Here is a 25100-nt window from a genome sequence, read left to right as displayed (position 1 = left end):
TTTCTTGTGGTTCAACCTTTTATTTATAAATTAATGACCTACATGTACTAATGAACTAATACTGATGTATATATATAATACATTCAAAGTGAAAAACTAAATAAGGCTGAGCCTGAAAGTGAATATAAACCAAAGGCCTAATCTTTTCTTCCCACCCCAACCCAGCCATCCTGTGCACCCTCTTCCCCTTGGAGGCCACTGCCCTAAGTGAGAATCAGCATCGACTCCACCACAGCCGACTTCAGTGGTGACAACTTTTAATCAATAGAAGCAATTTTTCAAAGTGAAAACTGTTTCAAATCATGAAGCTTATCACTTAGACAATTCAGACATGATAATGCTCATTTAGACAGACACAGGTATGAAAATTCCAATCCCTTCTTTTCACTATCACTGTATCTGACACACACATCACCTCCCTAGGCACTATGACACTATCCTGGGAGAAGCAAATGTGTACAAAGAAGTACAATCCTGCTCTCTCCCCACACTTCACATAAACCAGTATAGTGCTCCTGTAGTCAGGGTTTCAGATGTCAATTTTCTGTTTTTTTTAGAGACAGTGTCTTGCTATGCTACTCAGGCTGTAGTTAAGTGGCCATTCACAGGCATGATCGTAGCGCACTGTAGCCTTGAACTCCTGGCTTCAAGCAATCCTGCAGCCTCTCAGCCTCCCAAGCAGCTGGGACTAAAGGTGCGTATCACCACACCCAGCTTGATGTGAATTTTTTAAGCAATAATGCCTCATTGGGCTGGGTGCGGTGGCTCATGCCTGTAATCCCAGCACTTTGGGAGGCCGAGGCAGGTGGATTACGAGCTCAGGAGTTCGAGACCAGCCTGGCCAATATGGTGAAACCCCGTCTCTATTACAAATACAAAAATTAGCTGGGCATGGTAGCTCGTGCCTGTAGTCCCCGCTACTCGAGAAGTTGAGGCGGAAGAATCGCTTGAACCCGGGAGGCGGAGGTTGCAGTGAGCCAAAATCGTGCCACTGCACTCTAGCCTGGATGACAGAGCGAGACTCCATCTCAAAAAAATAAATAAATAAAATAATGCCTCATTAATTTGGAGTAAGGCTCGGGGGGGGCACAGAAGACAGAATAAATGCAAAAACTAAGTCACAGAGTGTTTCAAGCTTAGGCTCTTTAACTTTCAAGCTTAGACTATTTATCATTCATTTTAATTACCTTATTTACTGCACAGGTCAAGATGTCAAGAATACTCTATATTGTCAGATGCCATGGTTCACGCCTGTAATCCCAGCACTTTGGGAGGCTGAGGTGGGTGGATCACCTGAGGTCAGGAGTTCAAGACCAGCCTGCCCATCATGGCAAAACCCCGTCTCTACTAAAACTACAAAACTTAGATGGGCATGGTGGCGCATGCCTGTAGTCCCAGCTACTGGGGAGGCTGAGGCAGGAGAATCACTTGATGCCTATAATCCCAGCACTTTGGGAGGCCAAGGCAGGAGGACTGCTTGAGGCCAGAAGTCTGAGACCAGCCTGGGCAACATAGCAAGAACCCATCGTTACAAAATAAAAATGTTGGCCGGGCGCGGTGGCTCAAGCCTGTAATCCCAGCACTTTGGGAGGCCGAGACGGGCGGATCACAAGGTCAGGAGATCGAGACCATCCTGGCTAACACGGTGAAACCCCGTCTCTACTAAAAAATACAAAAAACTAGCCGGGCGAGGTGGCGGGCGCCTGTAGTCCCAGCTACTCGGGAGGCTGAGGCAGGAGAATGGCGTAAACCCGGGAGGCGGAGCTTGCAGTGAGCTGAGATCTGGCCACTGCACTCCAGCCTGGGCGACCGAGCTAGACTACGTCTCAAAAAAAAAAAAAAAAAAAAAAAAAAAAAAAAAAAAAAAGAATAAAAAAACAAAATAAAAATGTTTTAAATTAGCTGGGCATGGTGACATGCACCTTTAGTCCCAGGTACTAGGGAGGCTAAAGCAGGAAGATGGCTTGAGCCCAGAAGTTCGAGGCTGCAGTGAACTTTGATCAGGCCACTGCACTCCAGCCTGGGAAACAGAGCGAGATCCTGTCAATAAATAAATAAATGAATAAAATACATAAATAATCTTTTTAAGAGCAGTACCATTCTATCTCTAACAATGTCAAACTATGAGAGTCAAAAATATTTTAAGGTCTGCTGTGTGCTTTCCTCAGAGGGAAGGAAACTGTAGGCATCGCACTGCAGCTTCATAAATACGTGAATAATCTTTTTAAGAGCAGTACTATTCTTTTTTTTTTTTTTTTTTTTTTTTTTGAGACGGAGTCTCGCTCTGTCGCCCAGGCTGCTGGAGTGCAGTGGTGCAACAGAGCAGTACTATTCCATCTCTAGCAATCTCAACCTGTAAGAGTCAAAAATATTTTAAGATCTGCTGTGTGCTTTCCTCAAAAGGAAGGAAACTGCAGGCATCCCACTCCTCCCTTCCAGTAAAGGAGACCAACAGACAAAAAATATAGAATGCTTCTAGGATTTTTTTTTTAAGGACTAATCTAAATATAAGAAACTATTTCCTTAAAAATCCTGACATTGGAGTTCTGCTACCAAAGACACAGCCAAAGACATCTAAATAGCCAGAGTTTAAAAAAATAAAATAAAATAAAATAAAAACACACACACAAAAGTGTATTTGAAAACAAGACTGAAAGCTTTTGCACATCTGACAAGGTAGACTTGTTTTACAGTAGATGCCATCCATATTCGGTCCTACCAATATTATCACAAATGAAACATACTGTTTCTTACAAAGATATAGGCATAAGTCAAGGACTATGACTAACTAGAGTCAAAGGAAAGGTTAGACCCCAAATCTTATCCCTTAGACCAATTCATAACATAGGACTTAAATTAAACCATTCAGTCTTCTAATGTAGTGGTTCTCAACCCGGCTTCTCATCAGAATCCCAGGAACTCTTTTAAAGAAATTCCCAATAACTAGGCTGTACCCTAAGTCTCTGGGGGTGGGATCCAGGCATGAGTATTTTAAAGCTTCTCAGGTGATTCCAATGTGCAGCCAGACCCTGTCTCAAATTCACCACAGCACTAGAGGCAGGTAACAATTACTAGCAAATTCCTCAGCCCATCAAGCCCTCCAAGAAAGGGAGACCTGCTGGGCAACACTGGCTCTCACTGATGCTATCCTTCACTCCACTTAAGAATGACATAAGTTATCACTTTTGGTATAATTTTGAGACTTTCCATATGCCATGGTGATTTTTAGAGCAATATTTAATCAGGTGAATACCAGCAAAGACAGAAAATACAGAAAAAGAAATTTCCATAAGGCATGATATGAATAAATAAGTGAAAAAACAATCTTGGGTTTAAAAGTAAAGCATGAGAATTTGAAGCCTGTGAAATTTTATTTATACAAAAGAATAAAAATAGCTATTTTAAAAGAATTGATTTAAACTTATGTTTTTCCATTTTTCCTGCTCCTTGAACACGAATCTGCTACCAACTCAGAAAGATTTAAGATAGGTAATTACTAAATAAACACTCTTTACCTCTCCTTGCAAAAAAACAGAGCCAAGTTTCCCATTTCACTTATGATAAACCAGATTATTTTCAGTTATGAATATCGGCAACTGCATGAAAAAGATGATCAGATATGTCAGCAGGAAGGTATGAGCTGTACAAGGCATTACAAAAAAACCCCAAAGAAAATAAGATAAAAACGACGAGAAAAACAAGAACACATAAAACAATATAAGAAAATGCCAGATATTTACAGCCTCCATCTGAAATGTGACTTGTGTTCTACTTTCAGCATAAAACAAAACCAGAGAACATTTCTTGATGGGTATCACAGATGAAGCTGGTGCCAGCCAGTTTGGGGGGAGACATTCATTCTAAGAAGGGAGAAACGCACAGTTAGCAACTTGCTGGGATTATAACATTGTCTTGATCTTCCTGCAGTTCTGTTACTAAAAATGACATAAAGTAAGATCCAATGTCTTACAGAAATGACTTGTTTGTCACCACATTTAGAACAAACTACTCAAAGTCACAGGCACTGGGTCTGGGAGAGCAGAGGTGGATGGCCACGAACTCAGGTGAACGATGTTTATCTTTGTGAGGTCAGAGAAGGGAAGAAGCAGGGCTCTACAGCCTGGAAGCTTCTGCACTAACGTGTCTTCTAATAGTCCTAAAGAGAGAAAAACAAAAGTCCCAACTTACTCTCAGCAGAACAGTTGTTTGACCCTAAGGGAAAAAAATATCTCATTAACAACTCTGCCAGGAGATTGCTCCATAGCTAAAGATTCTATTTTAGGCTGGGTGTGGTGGCTCACACCTGTCATCTCAGCACTTTGGGAGGCCGAGGTGGGCGGATCACGAGGTCAGGAGTTCGAGACCAGCCTGGCCAGCATCGTGAAACCCCGTCTCTACTAAAAACACAAAATATTGGCGGGACGTGGTGGTGGGCGCCTGTAATTCCTGCCTCAGGAGGCTGAGGCAGGAGAATCGCTTGAATCTGGAAGGCGGCGGTTGCAGTGAGCAAAGACCATGCCATTGCACTACAGACTGGGCAACAAGAGTGAAACTCTGTCTCCCAAAAAAAAAAAAAAAAAGATTATATTTCAGGCCAGGTGTGGTGGCTCAGGCCTGTAATCCCAGCACGACTTAGGGAGTCCCAGGCGGGCAGATCACTTGAGGTCAGGAGCTCGAGACCAGCCTGGGTAACAAATTAAGACCATATCTCTACAAAAAATATAAAAATTAGCCAGGTGTGGTGGCTCATGCCTGTGGTCCCAGCTACCTGGGAGTCTGAGGTGGGAGGATGGCTTGAGCCTGGGAGGCAGAGGATACAGTGAGCCAAGATCGCACCATTGCACTCTGGCTTGGGTGACAGAGCCAGACCCTGTCTCTCACACACACACACACACACTAAAAAAAAGATTGTATTCCAAATATGATGTACAATACTTCACATCTGAAAATGGTCTGCCTTCTGAGTCCATAAAGGGATTGAAACATCAATTCTGCTCTTATTAGAGCATCTGAACTCACTAGTCCAAAAAAAAAAGAGCTAGTATTAACAATTTATCATTTAATTAAAGGGAAATTTCATCATCAAAAATGTATGTGACTGGCCAGATGCGGTGGCTCACACCTGTAATCCCAGCACTTCAGGAGGCTGAGGTGGGCGGATCACGAGGTCAGGAGTTCAAGACCAGCATAGCCAACATGGAGAAACCTCATCTCTACTAAAATACAAAAATTAGCTGGGCATGGTGGCATACACCTGTAATCCCAGCTACTCAGGAGGCTGAAGCAGGAGAATCACTTGAACCTAGGAGGCAGAGATTGCAGTGACCCAAGATTGCACTGCACTCCAGCCTGAGCGACAGAGCGAGACTCTGTCTCAAAAAAAAAAAAAAAGTATGTGACCTCTTTCTCTCCTTAAAATACAAAACTACAGGCCAGGCACGCTGGCTCACACCTGTAATCCCAACACTTTGGAAGGCTGGGGTAGGAGGATTGCTTAAGTCCAGGAGTTCCAGACTGGGCATCATGGCGAAACCCCATATCTACAAAAAGTACAAAAATTAGCCAGGCGAGGTGGCATGGACCTGTACTCCCAGCTACTCAGGAAGCCAAGCACAGGAGGTCAAGGCCACAGTGAGCTTTGATCGTGATGATACTGCACTGTAGTCTAGGTGACAGAGCAAGAAACTGTCTCTCAAAAAAAAAATTACACCTAAAAGTTGAAGTATATCCAGATGGATACCCCAGACTTTAAATCAAGAGTTATGACTCCAGGTTGGGAACACTCAATCTCTGAAGACAAATACATTTTCCTAATCATCTACAAAATTGCCAGCCTCTCTGAAGTGGTCTGGCTGATACTTACAGCTCGTGGTTTTTTGTTTAACTTCAGATCAATCCTGTGACAGAAAAGATAAAAGATATTTCCATTTTAATTTACAGGAAATGGGTCCCACAATCAGCTACTGCATAGGGCATAAGCTATAACAAAGACTATTTGGTTAAGAAAAATCCACATTCTTCATTAGACTATGTCATATTTAGTTGTTTACCCAGATATTATCAAGCAAGTATTAAAAATTATGAGCACACATTTTTGCCCTAAGGCAAACTTAGATGACTCTAAAAAGAAATGTATACAGCAGCTACAAAAGCCATATAATGTTAAAACAATTCCAGAACTACATGTTAAAGAGATTGAATTAAGAGGGCATGCTCTATGTTAATGTGTTAGTTCTGTAACTATATCACTGAAAATTACTGAGACACATGGTGATTAACAACAGGAAAGAGACTAGGAGTTTGTATTTCTGGACATGAAACGCAAAATAAATTAAATGAATTTCAATTTTTAAATCTTTCCAAAGCAAAGTATCAGATCTTAAGCTATTATTCTCCTTATGAAGCAAAGCCAGAAAATCAATTTAAATATGAGTTAAAGGTTATCTATTTTAAAAGAAATTAAAATGCATAAAAGTGAAGTTTACTTAATTTTGCTTAAGTGATTAAATAAAATGTTACCTCCATCACGTTTTTCTGTTTTTAAAAAAAACTTCCCAGCCTAACCTAATATACATACCTACAATTAAACAGATAAACTATGGGTTAGAAAGGTCTCAAAAAGGCATACTGGTGTCTACACACTAAACAACACAGCACAAATACTAATTCAAATCAAACTTACTCAAAGTCATAATCAAACATGCCAGACGGGCTGAGGGGCAGCATTTGAAAGGAAGAAAGCAATAGAAATTAATATACTAATTGAACAAATTAGTCGATTAGCCACCCTAGCAAGAATTGTAGAAACAAAATCAGCTTTAAGAATCTTAAGCAACAAAGTTTCAAACATCAAAGCACCAAAGATTTTGTGGTCAGGAGATTCCCTTCCTTCAGTGGATTTCATATCAGAAGACTAGACTATGAAAGAAAAAGTTATTTCATTAGAAAACTACAGACACCTGGAGCCCTTTTATTAGCTGCCAAATTCGGAGTTAGAACTTTTAAAATATTTAATTGTACTGATAAATATAATTAGGGCATTAGAGAAACAGAGAAAGAAAGGTTTAGTTATATAACGAAAGGCACTTTGAAGACAGTACTAACAACTCAGCATAATATACTTTCACTAAAATAAAAAACTACAACACAGTCTAAACTTTGAAAAAGGAAAACATTTTACAACTTTTTACTCAAGTTATGTGGTTGGTTTGTTTTTGTTATTGTTGTCATTGTTTTTTGAGATGGAGTCTTGCTCTGTCACCCAGGCTGGAATGCAGTGACGCAATCTCGGCTCACTGCAAGCTCCGCCTCCCGGGTTCACGCCATTCTCCTGCCTCAGCCTCCCTCAAGTTCTATGTTCTAAACATGTTCAGGGAACACCATGCTCCTTTTCTACAGTGTTCATCCTACAAGCCCAAAGTTGAATGAATAAACTTGAGTGGTGGAACCTTGTTCCAGAAAATGAAGAACAGTATTGTTCTGCCACCTAAGTAGGTGATGGCAATTAACTATCTACATCAGGGCTACAATCGAGAAACACAAAAGTCTGCAGCACCCCCTTTTCTTTTAGACAGAGTTTTGCTCTTGTCACCCAGGCTGGAGTGCAAGGGCGCAATCTTGGCTCACTGTAACCTCCGCCTTCTGGGTTCAAGTGATTCTACTGCCTCAGCCTCCCTAGTAGCTGGGATTACAGGCGCCTGCCATCAAGTCCAGCTAATTGTTGTATTTTTAGTAGAGACAGGGTTTCGTCATGTTGGCCAAGCTGGTCTTGAACTCCTGACCTCAGGTGATCCATCTGCCTCGGACTCCCAAAGTGCTGGGATTACCAGCATGAGCCATTGCACCCGGCCTGCAGCACCCCTGTTAAAACAAGGGAAAGCTGCCATCCACAAACACCTGAGTCTCAGGGATCTGGAGGGAGCAGTACAGAGGAGGAGACCATTTTGTGCCATCATCGCTAGCAGGCCATGGTATGGGCAGGCCTCCAAAGCAAACATCAACCTGAAGCATGACACCTGCTGCTTCGCTGGCTCCAACACCTTCCAGACTAAAACAATACGCAAATGGCTACATTTAGGTCCTAAAACAATATGCAAATGGCTACATTTAGGTCCTAAAACAATATGCAAATGGCTACATTCTCCTCCTAGACAATGTTTACAAGAGTAAAGCTGGAAGAAAGCTTAATGTCAATATCTCTCACAAAGTAGTTTCACTTTACACTCCAGCCTGGGCAATACAGCAAGACCTTGTTTCAAGAAAAAAAAGAATTTCATATTCCTGAAGAGGGCAAATTGAAAAGTTATTTCCTTTTGCTTAAGTGCCATATTTATTTCCACTTTGCTTTGCTCACCACTAACTAGTGTCTGGCACACAGTAAGTACTGAAACATCTGCTGAAATAATTTATTATTGACTCATCTCACTATATGGGGTATGGCACACTGGAGGAGAAACATGTACTATACTGGGTACAAACTTAACAATGTACATAGACACCATGCTCTGTCCCCACCCCAATCTGCCAGCCCTACTGAGATATCAGTCAGCCATGGTAAGGGACTTGGAGCAGACACAATTCCTGACTAAAGATGGCAGGAGTCCGAGAGCCTTAACTGACCACTCATGTGCCATTCAGGCACACTGAATTTTGCTTCCCTAGAAAGGAAGCAAATCAGCTTCACTGTCCTTTCTTGGGGCAGATGAGTGCCTATGGCCAAGGGAGATCAGCCAGATATTAAATCAGAGGGAAGACAAAAGGACAGCAATAAAAAGCAGGATTCTGCTTTCCAAACAGAAAACACTATTTGTGAAGCAGTAACTAATATCAAAGATCTTTACAACTACCACTATTTTTCTGGAAAGAGATATCTCCTAGGATAGGAAGAAGTATTACTCCTATGGAAATGTGCTAGAAACCTGCAAGAAGAAAGCAAAGTTCAGCACCTCTTTAACTCCTTTTTATCAGTCATCAGCTAATAATGTCATTAATGGAAATGAAGGAAGAACTACCTGAAATAAACAGCTATCTAGAGAGTCTATTAATAATCAGTAATGGAAAAAACTCCCAGAAACTTTCAAAGAGTTTCCTCCCTACTCTAGACACTATGAAATAAGAAAATAATCACTACTTTGAAATGACACTAGGCCAGGCACAGTGGCTCATCCTGTAATCCTAGCACTTTGGGAGGCCAAGGCAGGTAGATCACCCGAGGCCAGGAGTTCACGCCAACACAGTGAAATGTGTCTCTACTAAAAATACAAAAATTAGCTGGGCACAGTGGTGCACATCTGTATTCCCAACTACTCAGGAGGCTGAGGCAGGAGAATCGTTTGAACCCAGGAAGCTGAGATTGCAGGGAGCTGAGATCACGCCACTGCACTCTAGCCTGGGTGACAGAGCAAGACTCCGTCTCAAAAAAAAAAATAAAAATAACAATAAATGACACTGGAGTAAATTTAATAAAAGCAACACAGAGGCCGGGCGCGGTGGCTCAAGCCTGTAGTCCCAGCACTTTGGGAGGCCGAGACGGGCGGATCACAAGGTCAGGAGATCGAGACCATCCTGGCTAACACGGTGAAACCCCGTCTCTACTAAAAAAATACAAAAAACTAGCCGGGCGCGGTGGCAGGCGCCTGTAGTCCCAACTGCTCGGGAGGCTGAGGCAGGAGAATGGCGTAAACCCGGGAGGCGGAGCTTGCAGTGAGCTGAGATCCGGCCACTGCACTCCAGCCTGGGCGGTAAAGCGAGACTCCGTCTCAAAAAAAAAAAAAAAAAAAAAAAAAGCAACACAGAGCATGACATTTAATTAACTTGACAATTTAAAAAAATTTTTAAGAATGTATTTCTCTCTTATTCATGATAAGCTAGCACCAGTCTATTACAGCTGGTCAAATAACCTACAGCCTTTCAAAAATATATAAAGAAATAGATATGCAATTTTTGCTATTTCTTACTACAGTTATGCAATTAGGATGGTGACTTCTGGTTTGCAGAAAAATGTTAAGCAGCAGTCCTCAGTCATTATTTGAATGAAATACTATTTCTGCAGTCTAGAAAACACCATTACCATCAACAAGAAAAACTCTTAAAATAATTGAAGAACCAGCTGATGCAAACCAAGGAGGTTCAAATCAGGTACAGTTAATTCTATGTCATCCCCAGGCACTGTCATATCCATGAAACTAACAAGTTTAATACCTTGGGTGCATGAAGGAATACACTACAGATTTGTAAAGCAAATACAGAAGCAAACTGGAGGACAGGGAATGCCACCCATTCCCTGCATTGCCCCCTTTCACCTGCTCAGCATGCAGTCTTCCAGGAGAAGTAGAACAAAGGTACAGTTTCTACACTGAGGAATCTTGCCCTGGCTTTGAAACTTCTAGGAGGCATGGAAACAGGTATGTATAGGGTCTCCATTACTCCCGGAAGGCTTGAGGCCAGCAAAACTCCTTACTCTAGAAACTGTGCCTTATACTCTTTAGGTCAAGCTGCATAATTTCCAATTATCTGAGTTAACAAACCCCAGCATTATCATACAAACCCCAGGCAGAGTGAATGCTGAAACCCTCTCTGGGTGATACCTGGCCTCTCTGTCCACTGACGTCATTCCTATCTCATTATGTACCGCAAAAAAAACACAGTGCACCAACATTACACGTTACCTATGAAGACACTCTCATATTTTACAGGCTTTATACTGTTCCTCCAGTATCTGAAGTCAGCATATTGCTGAGAAATACAGAAACAGAAAAATCACAAGCAATAAAAAAAAAAAAAACTTGTATTTAAAGAGAAAAAAAGGCATGTCAAATCAGTTCTCTCCATCCACAAAGAAACAAGAGTAGGCAAAGATCAGGATTACCAGCAGAAGACTTTAGCCCACTTTACAGCTTCCCAAAAAGTACTAGTGGCATTTTTCAAATACTATTACACAGATTCCATTTTTATTTCTTTTTCTCTTCTAAAATTATTCCATATTCACCATATGAAACAAGGTTTTTATGGAATAAAACTATTCTACACTAGAAACAGTGAGAAGGATGCCCGGGAGTCTTCCTTGAACGTTACTCTAATGCCCACCAATTCCTCCCTTTGAGCAAATTAGCCCATTCACTTGGACCTAAGCACTTTCTTGCCATCAGCAACAGAAAGGGTCTGCAACAATCCTAAAGAGTTTTTATTCTAGGCAATTCCCTTCACAGCAATGGTCATGGGAGCTGCAGGGGGTGGGATTCCTGCCACTGACCTGTGCCGGTTTTTATTCTTTCGCTTTTTATGGCTGCTGTGGTGACTCCCTGAGGAAGTAGAGGAAGCAGCCTTCTGAGGTTTCACTCCCTGCACAGATCCATCCAGATCCTCAGGGTCCTCCTGGCTGGGCTCGTTTTCCTGATTGTGGAAGTCTGGAGAAGTGTCACTTTCCGTCCCACTTCCTGGCTCCCCTGGAGGAAATAAAACACAAGTTTCCAAATGCATCATCAGTACTCCTCAGGCAATCCGTCCATCAACATGAACACTAATAGGAAAAAACCATTCCCCATCCTCTAATTGACAGAGAAGATACATGTTGACAGAGAAGAGACACACAAAGGATCAAAGTTACCACAGGTCCTGAAAAAGCATGTAATCTGAAACAATGTAACCAGAGACAACATCTCTAAGGGCAGTTGGGAGACAGGAACATACAGCCAGGATAACCTCACTGCATAAAGGTTATTTAACCACAGAATACACTAATGGGATTAATAATTATACATAAAGCATCAGATAGGACTCCAGGGAAGTGAGGGATGATCTTGGAAAAAGTGCCTATAGCTGGCCCTGGTTTCTTCCCCAAACCATACGGGGATCCTGTCTTTTTATTAAAAAAAAAAAAAAAAAAGGCCAAAGAGGCAGAAGACAGCCCATTCCTGAATTACTCTAAGTTTTCCATTTTGTTTTTTGTTTGTTTAACCTTTAAGATCTGTTGAACTTGAACCTGATAAGTCTTTTTTTTTTTTTTTTTTTTTTTTTGAGATAGGGTCTCACTCTGTCACCTAGGCTGGAGTGCAGTGGCGGAATTTCCGTTCACAGCAGCCTTTACTTCCTGGGCTCAGGTGATCTTTATACCTCAGCCTCCCACATAGCTGGGACTGCAGGTGCCCATACGCATAAGCCCAGCTAATTTTTCTATTTTTTGCAGAGATGGGGTTTCACCATGTTGCCCAGGCTGGTCTTGCACTCCTGGGCTCAAGAGATCTGCCTTCCAAAGTGCTGACATTACAGGCATGAGCCACTACACCCAGCCCTGCTAAGTTTTATTTTATTTTATTGTATTTTGAGACAAGGTCTCACTCTGTCACCCAGGCTAGAGTGCACTGGTATGAACTGGTGTGATCACAGCTCATGGCAGCCTCAAACTCCTGGGTTCAAATTATCCTCCCATCTCAGCCTCCCCAGTAGCTGGAACTACTGGCACATGCCACCACACTTGGATAATTTTATTTGTTTTAAGATGGAGTCTCACTATGTTGCCCAGGCTGGTCTCGAACTCCTGGGCTCAAGCAATCCTCCTGCTTCAACCTCCCAAACTGCTGAGATTACAGGCATGAGCCACATACTCTGCCAAGAATATTTTTAAAATGCAGTAATATTCAGCTGACACATGTTCTCAATTTTAAAACATCACTGTAGATTATATTAAATAAATAAAAGCAAGCTCAATAACAACTTGTATAAATATATATATATTTATAGATCAGGCACAGTATCTCATGCCTGTAATCCCAGTGCTCTGGGAGGCTGAAGCAGGCGGATGGCTTGAGGCCAAGTGTTCAAGACCAGTTTAGACAACACAGCCAGACTCTCATCTCTATAAAAACAAAAATTAAAAATTAGCCAGACATGGCAGCACATATCTGTAGTCTCAGCTATTCAGGAGGCTGAGGTGCCCGTGAGTTTGAGCCTGCAGTGAGCTACGATCTTACCACTGCAATGCACTCTAGCCTGGGCAACAGAGCAAGACTCTGTCTCTTAAAAAAAAATAAAAACAAAAATGCTGCATGCAGTGGCTCATGCCCGTAATCCCAGCACTTTGGGAGGCCGAGGTGGGTGGATCACCTGAGGTCAGGAGTTCAAGACCAGCCTGGTCAGCATAGCAAAACCCCATCTCTACTAACACAAAAATTAACCAGGTGTGGTGGCAGGCACCTGTCGTCCCAGCTATTCAGGAGGCTGAGGCAGAGAGAATTGCTTGAACCCGGGAAGCAGAGATTGCATGAGCCGAGATTGTGCCACTGCAATGTTGCTCTGGGTGACAGAGCAAGACTCCATCTCAAAAAAAATATATATATATAGTTATCAGTATGGTTTGGCTCTGTGTCCCCACCTAAATCTCATCTCAAATTGTAATCCCCACATGTTGAGGGAGAGACTTGGTGGGAGGTGACTGGATCATGAGTTGGTTTTCCCCATGCTATTCCTGTGATAGTGAGGGAGTTCTCACAAGAACTGATGGTTTTAAAAATGTTTAGAGGCTCCTCCTTCATGCGCATTCTCTCTCCTACTGCCTTGTGAAGAAGGTGCTTGCTTCCCCTTCGCCTTCCACCATGATGGTAAGTTTCCTGAGGCCTCCCCAGCCATGTAGAACTGTGGGTCAATTAAACATCTTTCCTTTATAAATTACCCAGTCTCAGCTATTTCTTTAGAGCAGTGTGAAAACAGACTAATACAGTTATATTTGTATTTCATTTATATATATACTTGTTTTTCCTGAAAGGAATTTCTTTAAAATCTTAATAGGTGAGGATGAGTGAGGGAAGACTTTCACTTTACTCAACTGTTGAAGGATCCTAAATATATACATTACCTGGCCGAGCACGGTGGCTCATGTCTGTAATCCCAGCACTCTGGAAGACCGAGGCAGCTGGATCACCTGAGGTCAGGAGTTCAAGACCAGCCTGGCCAACATGGTGAAACCCCACCTCTACTAAAAATACAAAAAATTAGCCAGGCGTGGTGGTGGGCACCTATAATCTCAGCTACTCGGGAGGCTGAGACAGGAGAATCACTTGAACCCAGGAGGTGGAGGTTGCAGTGAGCCAAGATGGCGCCATTGCACTCCAGCATGGGCAGCAAAAGCAAGACTCCGTCTCAAAAAACAAAAAACAAAAAAAATGTATATATATATATACACACACATACACACACACACACATATATACACACACATTATCAATTTCTAAAACTTGCCAAAAAAGGTCATGTGGTAGCAGAACCAAGGGACCAGTTTTCTTTTTTTTGAGACACAGTCTCGCTGTGTTGCACCCAGGCTGGAGTGCAGTGGCGCGATCTCAGCTCACTGCCATCTCCACCTTCCCAGTTCAAATGGTTCCCCTGCCTCAGCCTTCTGAGTAGCTGGGATTATAGGAACCCACCACCATGCCCGGCTCACTTTTGTCTTTTTAGCAAAGACGGGGTTTTGAAATGTTGGCCAGGCTGGTCTCAAACTCCTGACTTCAAGTGATCCGCCAGCCTCAGGTTCCCAAAGTTCTGGGATTATAGGTGTGAGCCACCACATCTGGCCCAGTTTTCTTCTTCCTATGGTCTTTACATTATAATCTGCTAGGAAGAGATTTTAAATTGAGTAGCATATGGGTACAAGAAGTAAAGGAAACAGTTCCAGAAAAGCAGAAGAAGAGAGAAATAGCCAAATCTCAGAAATCATGAAACCCTATTTTTGAACACATTTTAGGAAAACAACAGAAAAGGAAACTCTAGAGCAAGCTTGTCCCACCAAGGACCATGGGCCACATGCAGCCCAGGACAGCTTTGAATGTGGTCCAACACAAATTTGTAAACTTTCTTAAAACATTATGAGATTTTTTTGGTGATTTTTTGTTTTTAGCTCATCAGCTATAGTAAATGTTAGTATATTTTATGTGTGGCCCTAGACAATTCTTCCAATGTGGCCCAGAGAAACCAAAATATTGGACATCCCTGCCTAGAGCTATGAAGCTATTATACAAAAAGCATACTGACCAATCCTCCCCTTCTGATGTTCAAGAAAACTGATTTCACACTAAAAAAACAACATGCTACACAAAGCTGCAGTAATCAACACTGTGTGGTACTGGCATAAACATATAAATCAAGGGACTAGAATTCCGAGTCCCAGGATGAACCCTTATATTTACAGTCAACTGATTTTCAACAAGGATGACAAGACGATTCAATGAAGAAAGAAAAGTCTTTTCAACAAATGGTGCTGGAACAACCAGATATTCACATGCAAAAGAATGAAGTTGTACCCCCATCTCACACCATACAAAAAAATTAACTCAAAATGGATCACAGACACAAATGTAAGAGCTAAAACTAAAAATTTCAGATGCCAGGACGGGCGCAGTGGCTCACGCCTGTAATCCTAGCACTTTGGGAGGCCGAGGCAGGAGGATCACGAGGTCAGGAGTTCAAGACCAGCCTGGCCAACAGAGTGAAACCTCTTCTCTCCTAAAAATAGGAGAGAACAAAAATTAGCTGGGCATGGTGGCACACGCCTGTCATCCCAGCTATTCGAGAGGCTGAGGCAAGAGAATCACTTGAACCCAGGAGGTGGAGGTTGTGATGAGCTGAGATCACGTCACTGTACCCCAGCCTGGGCAATAGAACAAGACTCCATCTCAAAAAAAAAAAAAAAAATTTAGATGCCACTGGGTTAGGCAATGGTTTCTCAGATATGACCACAAAAACAAATGTAACAAAAGAAAAATACATAAATTGGACTTTTTTTTAATTTTTATTTTTTTGAGATAGGTTCTTACTGTCACCCAGGCTAGAGCGCAGTGCAGTGGCACAGTCACTGCAGCCTTGACCTCCTGGGTTCAAGTGATCCTTCTCCCTCAGCTTCCTGAGTCATTGAGACTACAGGTGTGTGACACCACATCCAGCTAATTTTGTTTTGTTTTGTTTTTGGTAGAGATAGGGTCTCACTATGTTCCCTAGTTTGATCTCGAACTCCTGAGCTCACCCTCTCACCTCGGCCTCCCAAAGTGCTGGGATTTTAAGTGTGAGCCACCTCGCCAGCTTTTTTAGGTTTTTGTTTTGTTTTGACAAGGTCTTGCTCTGTCACTCAGACTGGAGTGTCATGGCTCACTACAGGCTCAAACTCCTGGGTTCAAGCAATCCTCCCACCTCAGCCTCCTGAGTAGCTGGGACTACCGGCTTCCCAAAGGTATAAGCCAGCCACTGTGCTCAGCCAAAAATCTTTAGTACATAAGTGTTTGTCTTAGTCAAGCTTCTGAAAGCAGTAACTTTTGAGTCTTTTCCTGACAAGTACTTGGGTGCAGCTATTCTTGCAGGCAGACAGGTAAACAGCCATATACTGAATGATCACCTAAGCCAGGGCAGGATTACAGGCTCTTGTGAAAACTAAGTCAGGGCTGGACCTGGTGGCTCACGCCTGTAATCCCAGCACTTTGGGAGGCCAAGGCAGGTGGATCACCTGAGGTCAGGAGTTCAAGATCAGCCTGGTCAACATGGTGAGACCACATCTCTACTAATAATACAAAAATTAGTTGGGCATGGTGATGCACACCTGTAATCCCAGCTATACGGGAGGCTGAGGCAGGAGAATTGCTTGAACCGGGGAGGTGGAGGTGGCAGTGAGCCAAGATCATACCATTGCACTCCAGCGTGGGTGACAAGAGCAAAACTCCGTCTCCAAAAAAAAAAAAAAAGAAAAGAAAACTAAGATATCATTCCATCTCAACTCATAGGAGTGAGGTGCAGGGTGTCCCTTAACCAGTTTTGTTCCTCCACAAAAAATGTAATATAGCTCTACATTCTAGAGTGGCATTAATTAAAAAGAAGTAAGATTTAGTGGAGAGTCATAGAAAAATCAAAAGGACTTGGTATAATTGATGAGGCTGGCAGAAAGGAATCAAAGACGTCTACAGAGTATCATCACAAAAAATCTGTGAAGACAAATTTTGAAGGAAATAGAACAATTCTGTTTTAGATCAAATGTTTGAGTGAATATGAGTGGAAATGTCTAGAAAGAAATGCAGGATTCAGGCCAGGCAGAGTGGCTCACACCTGTAATCCCAGCACTTTGGGAGGCCCCCAGGAGGCGGAGGTTGCAGTGAGTCAAGATCATGCCACTCGTGCCACTGCACTCCAGCCTGGGCAACAGAGCGAGATTCTGTTTCAGAAAAAAAAAAGGAAATGCAGGAGTAAAGCCAGGAAAGAGGTTAAGGGCATAGCAACAGATTTAGAAATCTGTACGCGGAGCTTGCAGTGAGCTGAGATCCGGCCACTGCACTCCAGCCTGGGTGACAGAGCAAGGCTCCGTCTCAAAAAAGAAAAAAAAAAAAAAGAAATCTGTACATAGAGATAATAAGTAAATACTTCTAATTCCCAAACTACTAAAATCCCTTTTCCTCATATCATTGCACCAATGCAAAAAGAACTAGATCCAACAACGAGATATACCTTCTGAAAGAAGTACATAGTAATACCGAGAACAGGTCGTATTTCAAGGTGATGAAATACAGAGACAGAACATCCAGTACAGTTACACTGAGTCTGACTCAGAAAGATAAATGCACAAATCTATAACCCATCACTGGAAATTAGACTGTATGGTTTATGTATAAAAAATAAGATATAATTCGTTTACAAAGTAAATAGCACTATTATCCATTTTATATTTAAGAACATACAGGTACATTCTATTTATGGGATGAGCATTTATTTAATTAATTTATTTATTTTTTGACATGGTCTCACTTTGTCACCCAGGCTAGAACAGTGACATGATCATGGCTCACTGCAGCCTCAACTTCCTGGGCTAAAGCAATCCTCTTACCTCATCCTCTCTAATAGCTGGGACTACAGGCACATGCCACTAAGCCTGGCTAATTTTTTAATTTTTTGTAGAGACAGAGTCTTGCTTTGTTGACTAAGCTGGTCTTGAACTTGTGGGCTCAAGCAATCCTCCCACCTCTCCATTCCAAAGTGCTGGGATTACAGGTGTGAGCCACTGCACCAGGCCAAGATGAACATTTTCTAAGAATTATTAAATTGGGTACATGGAGATTTATAAGACATATTTGAAATTTTCCATAAAAGTTATTGTTTTAACTTTAATTCCCTAAGAATTTATAAGATTTATCAGGAATGAAAATATATCTTTGTCCCTTTGAGATGCTAAAGCCAATCTTTATGCAACAGAAGAGGCAAGAAGAGTAACTTCTTCCTCAAAAGGAAAAAATATGATTGCTCACACATGGTGGCTCATGCCTGTACTCCATTTTGGGAGGCTGAAGTGGGAGGATTATTTGATGCCAGGAATTATAGACTAGCCTGGGCAACATAGTGAGACCCTATCTCTTCAAAAAATTTAAAAATTAGCCAGGTGTGGTGGCGGATGCCTGTGGTCCTAGCTACTTGGGAGGCTGAGGCAGGAGGATTGCTTGAGCCTAGGAGTTTGAGGTTGCAGTGAACTATGATCATGCCACTGTACTCCAGCTTGGGCTATAGAGTGAGACCTTGTCTGGGTGGGGGAGTAGAGAAAAACATGATTAAGGATACCCTAAAAGTTTTTAAACTTCTAGGGGGAAGAGGGAAGAGCATAAGAAATGCAGTTCTCAGATACATAATTGGATGAATTAAATATAAGGGCGATGGTAGCTTAAAAATAAACTGATGAGAAACTTAAAAACATAAACTTACTCTTTTCAATGAGCTGGTCTTGAACTCCTGCCAATGCACTTACTGCCTAAAAGAAAAGCCACCAGTTACTAGAAAAGTGACCACAGACCTCAGAAGAACACTCCCAGAGGAAGAGAAAGAGAAAACACATTCCCCAACAACAGGCCAAAGAAAGATTTCCCCACCACCACTACTTACAGCTGCTGAGGTAACTGAGGATTTACTGAAGAGCCGCTCAGCTTCCTTAAACTTCCGGTTCCTTCGATCATTTTTGCTATTGGAGTTTCTAAAACACACAGAAGAAACTCATCATGAGCACCAAGCTATGTCTATGGCTCAAGCTGGGAATGCCCCAGGACTCATGTTCACCACAGAAAGCCTCCATATCACTTAGATTGGCCCAAACGACCTTTATGCTGAACATAGAAAGCAATGTTTTCCAATATATGGTACATGGCCCACTGTGGGACATGAGATTTAGCTGCTTCACATGTTTTTTAAATTTATTTATTTATTTATTTATGTATTTATTGAGACGGAGTCTTGCTCTGTTACCCACACTGGAATGCAATGGCAGAATCCCAGCTCATTGCATCCTCTGTCTCCCGGGTTGAAGCGATTCTCCTGCCTCAGCCTCCCAAGTAGCCAGGATTACAGGTGCCCGCCACCATGCCCAGCAAGTTTTTGTATTTTCAGTAGAGATGGGGTTTTGCCACATTGGCCAGGCTGGTCTCGAACTCCTGACCTCAGGTGATTCACCCACATCGGCCTCCTAAAATGCTGGGATTACAGGCATGAACCACCACGCCCAGTCTATTTTTTTTTTTGTTTCCGAGACGGAGTCTCACCCTGTCACCCAGGCTGCAGTACAATGGACAATCTCGGCTCACCACAACCTCCGCCTCCCAGGTTCAAGCAATTCTCCTGCCTCAGCCTCCAGAGTAGTCTGGGAATACAGGCACGCACCACCACACCCAGCTAATTTTTTCTTTTGTATCTTTAGTAGAGATGGGATTTCACCAAGTTGGCCAGGCTGGTCTTAAACTCCTGACCTCATGATCTGCCCACCTCAGCCTACCAAAGTGCTGGGATTACAGGCGTAAGCCACCACACCTAGCCTTTTTTTTTTGAGAGAGTCTCACTCTGTCTCCCAGACTGGAGTGCAGTGGCGCGATCCTGGGTCACCGCAATCTCCACCTTCTGGGTTCAAGTGATTCTCCTGCCTCAGCCTCTGAAGTAGCTGGGACTACAGGTGCACCCCACCATGCCTACTTTTTGTATTTTTAGTAGAGACAAGGTTTCACCATGTTGGCCAGGCTGGTCTCAAACTCCAGATCTCAAGTGATACACCCACCTTGGTCTTCCAAAGTGCTGGGATTACAGGTGTGAGCCACTGTGCCTGGCCACATTTTCATTTTAATATGTATCTATTTTACCTTATTTATTTATTTATATATTTTTTTGAGACGGAGTTTCGCTCTTCTTGCCCAGGCGGAACTGTAATGATGCAAGCTCAGCTCACTGCAACCTCCGCCTCCCGGGTTCAAGCGATTCTCCTGCCTCAGCCTCCCGAGTAGCTGGGATTACAGGCATGCACCACCACACCTGGCTAATTTGGTATTTTTAGTAGAGACAGAGTTTCTCCACGTTGGTCAGGCTGGTCTTGAACTCCCAACCTCAGGTGATCCACCCGCCTCAGCCTCCCAAAGTGCTGGGATTACAGGCGTGAGCCACTGTGCCCGGCCAATATGTATTTATTTTAACGCTTATTATTTAAAAAGTCGAGAACAGATTAGTGATATGAAGTGTCTCTTAAATAAACTTAATTCTCAAATTTAAAGTAGGAACCAGGGTTCCTTAGAGGAATGGCTGATACCAGGTCTGGGACAAAAAATGCACAAGGTAAGTATGGGACATCTTTTAGGCCAGAAAGCAATGGAGTGCTCCAAAAATAATAGGGTCACGTCAAAACGACAAACAAGCCAGCTTGAAGAGGCTCCCTCTGACCACAGTTGGGACAAATGTGGGAGAATGAAAGAAAAGAAGTCAAAAAAGGAAGACTCTTTCTCAGAATGCCAGTAATAAAGGGAATAATAAAATTAGAGAATCACCATTTTACAACTTCCAGTGTACTAATGGATTCAGATAAGAATCAACGGTGTACACTAAACAACTGAATACAAATTTAGAGGAAGCAGTATTTTCATAATGTCTCAAAGCATAACATCCAAAATTACTTGTTAACACAATGGGAAAAAACGAACTTTTATAGCAGATAAATCATATGGTCAAACTTAACAGCACCAAATAATAAGACAACGTGACATTATGTGCCTCCTGGTAAACGAGAGATAGATAACAAAAGATACACCAATTGCCTATGTAACATTTTTGCAAAAATGTTTAAAGGATCTTTCAGGATCCTTTTAATTAGTCATGAGTTTTGCCCTCAAAAAATCTCAGGAAACTGCGATATTCTACAAGGCAATGTCATGAATATCACCACAACCACCACGAAAAGGGTGACTCTCTTCAATCTTAAGACATAACAGCCAAATGCAATGCATGAATGCTTACTGAATCCTGGATCAAAACAAATCAGCAAGAATTTTTTGGGACAACTGAGGAAATTTTAATAAAGACTATGTATTATATACTATTAATGTAGTACTGATTTTCTAGGTATAATAACTGGTTAGGTAGGAGAAATGTCCTTATACTCAGGAGATAATTATTGACACATTTAAGTGCAAAGTGTCAGTATATCTGCATCTAACTTTCAAACAGTTAAGTAGGAAAAAAAGGTAGGGGGACAGGGAGATATAACTACAAAGGAGTGGCATGAGGAAGATCTTTGTGGTAATGGAATAGTTCCTGAAGTAACTTGATTGTGGTCACATGAATCTACACACAAGATAAAGTGACATAGAACTATATATATACATTGTACCAACGTCAATTTCCTGGCTTTGATACTGTATTAGAGTTATATAAAACACACCTATTGGCCGGGCGCGGTGGCTCAAGCCTGTAATCCCAGCACTTTGGGAGGCCGAGGCGGGCGGATCACAAGGTCAGGAGATCGAGACCACAGTGAAACCCCGTCTCTACTAAAAATACAAAAAATTAGCCAGGCGCGGTGGCGGGCGCCTGTAGTCCCAGCTACTCAGGAGGCTGAGGCAGGAGAATGGCGGGAACCCGGGAGGCGGAGCTTGCAGTGAGCCGAGATCGCGCCACTGCACTCCAGCCTGGGCAACAGCGTGAGACTCCGTCTCAAAAAAAAAAAAAAAAAAAAAAAAAAAAAAAAAAAAAAAACAACACACCTATTGGGGAAAACTAGATGAAGACTACAAAAGACCATTCTGCCAACTCCCTATGAATCTATAATTATTTCACAATTTAAAAACGTGAAATGTAAATACAGGTGTGTGCTTATATTAATATTATAGAGAGTAAGAGAAAGCAAATGTCACAACACATTAACAATCTGAATACAGGTAGGACAGTATCAAGTGTTCATATACTATTCTTCCCATTTTTCTATAACTTGAAGATAATCCAAAAGTTTAGAAATTTTTTAAAAATATTACTAAGCAAGCAGTGGTACAGCTGGCACACAGGTATGGCAAAAATTGTGAGGGTCAGTTGGGCGTGGTGGCTCACCCCTTTAATTCCAACACTTTGAGAACCTGAGGCAGGAGGACTGCTTGAAACCAGGAGTTCCAGGCCTGCCTGGGCAACAAAGTGAGACCCCACTTCTACAAAAAAAAAAAAATGTTTTTAATTAGTCAGGTGCAGTATTGTGTGCCTGTAGTCCCAGCTAATTGAGAGGCTGAGGTGGGAGGATCATTTCAGCCCGGGAGTTTGAGGCTGCAGTGAGCTAAGATTGTGCTACTGCACTCCAGCCTGGACAACAGCATGAGACCCTGTCTCTTAGAAAAAAGAAAAGTGGCCAGGCATGGTGGCTCACACCTATAATCCCAGCACTTTGGGAGGCCAAGGCAGCAGATCACCTGAGGTCAGGAGTTCAAGACCAGCTGGGCCAACATGGAGAAACCTCGTCTCTACTAAAAATAAAAAAATTAGCCAGCCATGGTGGCATGCGCCTGTAATCCCAGCTACTCAGGAGGAAAAAGAAAAAAAGAAAAGAAAAATACTGTGAGGGTAGAACTCACGACTGATTAAAATGTGTAAAAAATTTAATAGAGTGATGTTGTATAAAGATATTGTTATATGCTGTATTTAAGCCTCACACAACCCTGTGCCAAAGGCCCAACTTTTGCTATTTTACAGACGTGAGCTTTGTCTAAGATTATTCAGTGAGGCAGTGCCTGAGCCAGAGTCCAAGAGTTCAAGTCCAGACCACACCACCACTTTACTACTGCCTCTAGCAAACTTGCTACTAAGAGCCTACAGTCCTACAAACACACACAATAGGAACACAATAGGAACACTACAGGCTTTCGACACTCACTTTTGGTTGGTCAGATACCGATCCCAGCCACGAATAATATTGCCATACATCTGAGTGTCTTCCAGGTAGCTTCCCTCAAAAGCATAGATCTGTCGCTCCAAGTTTGCCAGTGTTTCCTGAGAGATGAAAAACAAGGACATGAATAATGCCTTTTAAATGCAAACACTTAAGTCTGACCAAAATGAAATCCTGATATTAGATTTGTAAACGCAAGCTTGTCCACACTAAATCACCCTGTGGAGAGATGGATGATATGGGGAGGAGCAGCCGTTTAGGACTAAGACAGTCTAGACCTTTGGGTGTGATGGACCTCTGAATGTATAAAGCATGTCCCCAGAAAAATACACACACACGCGAAATTTTGCATATACTTTAGAGGATTCACGGAAACCAGGAGTCAAGAACCCAGGCTAACGCAGAACTTGTGCGATATCCACTCCCACGCACAAAAGGTATCGCTACCAGGAGAGGGAAGGGTGAGCAGCCTTTCAGCGTCAACTCGCTCCCCTCCCCGCAGGCTCAGAGAGGCCGCCGGCACCGGGCTGCCAGTTGCTATGGAAACCTGGAAGGGCAGCTTCAGGTGAGAGGGGCCTCCGGGGTGCCCAAGCCGAGACGTGAGGGCAGGAAGAGCTTAGCCACCAGGGTGCATTGGGCCTTGGGTGCCTGTCACAATTCCGAATTCTCCAGAATGTGTTCTTCTCCCTCGCCTGTCACCTTCTAGATATTCCCAAACACATCACAACCCTGTCTATCAAAAGCCTCCATTCAACGGATCTACTACTAGTACCAAAAAGAACACGCTCCCCACCATCCTCCAAAGTCCAGACAGGGTGACTCGGTCCCCCTCCCACACTAGCCTCCTACCCCACCCCCACCCCGCAAAGATCACGGACTCGCCCGCCTCGCCCTTCCTAGCGCCCTCTCCCCGAGTCCCGAGCCCCGGCACCGTCCTCCCTCCACGCCCCCTCCTGCGGCTGCCGCTGCCCCTCCCCCTCCCGCGCTCCCAGCTCCCTCCCGGCTCCGGATTCGCACAGCCGGGAAGCTGAACCGCCGGCGGGCCGCAGAATGCGCACCCGGCCTCAGGCCGCCGAGCACACAGCCCGCCGCGCCGCGCCCCCGGAGTAACGAACGGCCTGGCGCAGCCGGGCTTGGGGCCTGGAGGCGGGGCGGGCGCGGAGCCCCATGCCGGGCAACCCCGGTCCTAGCCCCTCACCGCCAACTCCTGCTTCCGCTTCACGAGCTCCGCCAGCTCCCGCCGGGTGTCCGGGATCTGCGGCGGCGCCGCCTTGTTGTGCATCGCCATGTTGGGCTGAGGCGGGCGGCGGCGGCGCGAGGTTGGGGGCGGTCCCTGCGCCGCCAGGGGGCGCCCCCCGCACTGCGCCTGCGCGCGCGGCTTCCGGAGACGCGTGCAGCGCCGCGCAGAGGTGCTCTGCGGCCGGGACTCTGGACGATCCTTCTCGGAGAGGTCCAGAGAGTCGGCTTCTGCTCTGCCCTTTACGCCGTTTCCTGCCCCTCGGCTGGCCGCGGGCTTTACAGACGGCACAAATCTACCGTGTCCAAAGCCTAGCTCGTCCTCAGGCCTCCGAGTCTCCTGTGCGTCCCGCCTCAGTCCACTTCAGTGAATGACTTTCACTATCCACCGCAATTGCCTGCGTCAGAAACCCGGTTTTCCTCACTCTGCACCCGGAGTAAAACGCGATACCAGGTCAAGCCCTGTGGATTCGACTCCGGAAGAGCTCGCGAATCCATTTGCTTGTGCCTGCGCCTTTTGCCACCTTCTTAGTTCATTCAGGCCCTCCCTGTTTGGGGCTACGTTATTCCAACAGCTTCTTTATTTCCACCTTTAGCCCCATTTAATCCACTATCCACAGTGGTGCCGGAATCTTCCAGAAACAAATGTTATCACTCCCCTGTTTAAAGCCTTTCAGTGGCT

General features: G+C 43.6%; 1 protein-coding gene across 5 annotated transcripts; it reads right to left on the bottom strand.

Moving 5' to 3' along the window:
• MEAF6 (MYST/Esa1 associated factor 6) lies at positions 1 to 24478 on the bottom strand. 5 transcript variants are annotated; one of them, XR_273889.5, is made up of 9 exons: positions 24381 to 24478; positions 23168 to 23283; positions 18892 to 18979; positions 18715 to 18760; positions 11252 to 11444; positions 6683 to 6712; positions 6520 to 6577; positions 5864 to 5897; positions 2634 to 4156 (listed from the first exon to the last, which is right to left on the bottom strand). XR_273889.5 is itself a non-coding variant. In XM_005543936.5 (8 exons), the coding sequence occupies exons 1-8, from the start codon at positions 24468 to 24470 to the stop codon at positions 4148 to 4150; spliced, it is 606 nt and encodes a 201-aa protein (XP_005543993.1). In that variant the 5' UTR covers positions 24471 to 24478; the 3' UTR covers positions 1 to 4147. The 5 variants fall into 5 exon arrangements, 3 of the variants coding, with proteins under 3 accessions (XP_005543993.1, XP_005543994.1, XP_045230236.1); XM_005543936.5 differs by lacking the exon at positions 6520 to 6577 and having other exon boundaries at positions 1 to 4156; XR_273890.5 differs by lacking the exon at positions 6683 to 6712.
• Positions 24479 to 25100: the final 622 nt, after the last annotated feature.

Source organism: Macaca fascicularis, chromosome 1, assembly GCF_037993035.2.
Source record: "Macaca fascicularis isolate 582-1 chromosome 1, T2T-MFA8v1.1".
NCBI classification, from domain to species: domain Eukaryota; kingdom Metazoa; phylum Chordata; class Mammalia; order Primates; family Cercopithecidae; genus Macaca; species Macaca fascicularis.
The sequence above is the reverse complement of the archived record's forward strand: the minus strand, read 5'-3'. Positions and strand labels throughout refer to the sequence as shown.

Excerpts from the sequence above, each read along its gene's own strand:
- MEAF6 (XM_005543936.5), bottom strand. The coding sequence starts at position 24,470 with ATGGCGATGCACAACAAGGCGGCGCCGCCGCAGATCCCGGACACCCGG. Across the intron at positions 23,284-24,380 it reads AGCGGAAGCAGGAGTTGGCG|GAAACACTGGCAAACTTGGA; the intron begins GTGAGGGGCTAG and ends TTCATCTCTCAG. Across the intron at positions 18,980-23,167 it reads CGGTATCTGACCAACCAAAA|AAACTCCAATAGCAAAAATG; the intron begins GTGAGTGTCGAA and ends TGTGTGTTTTAG.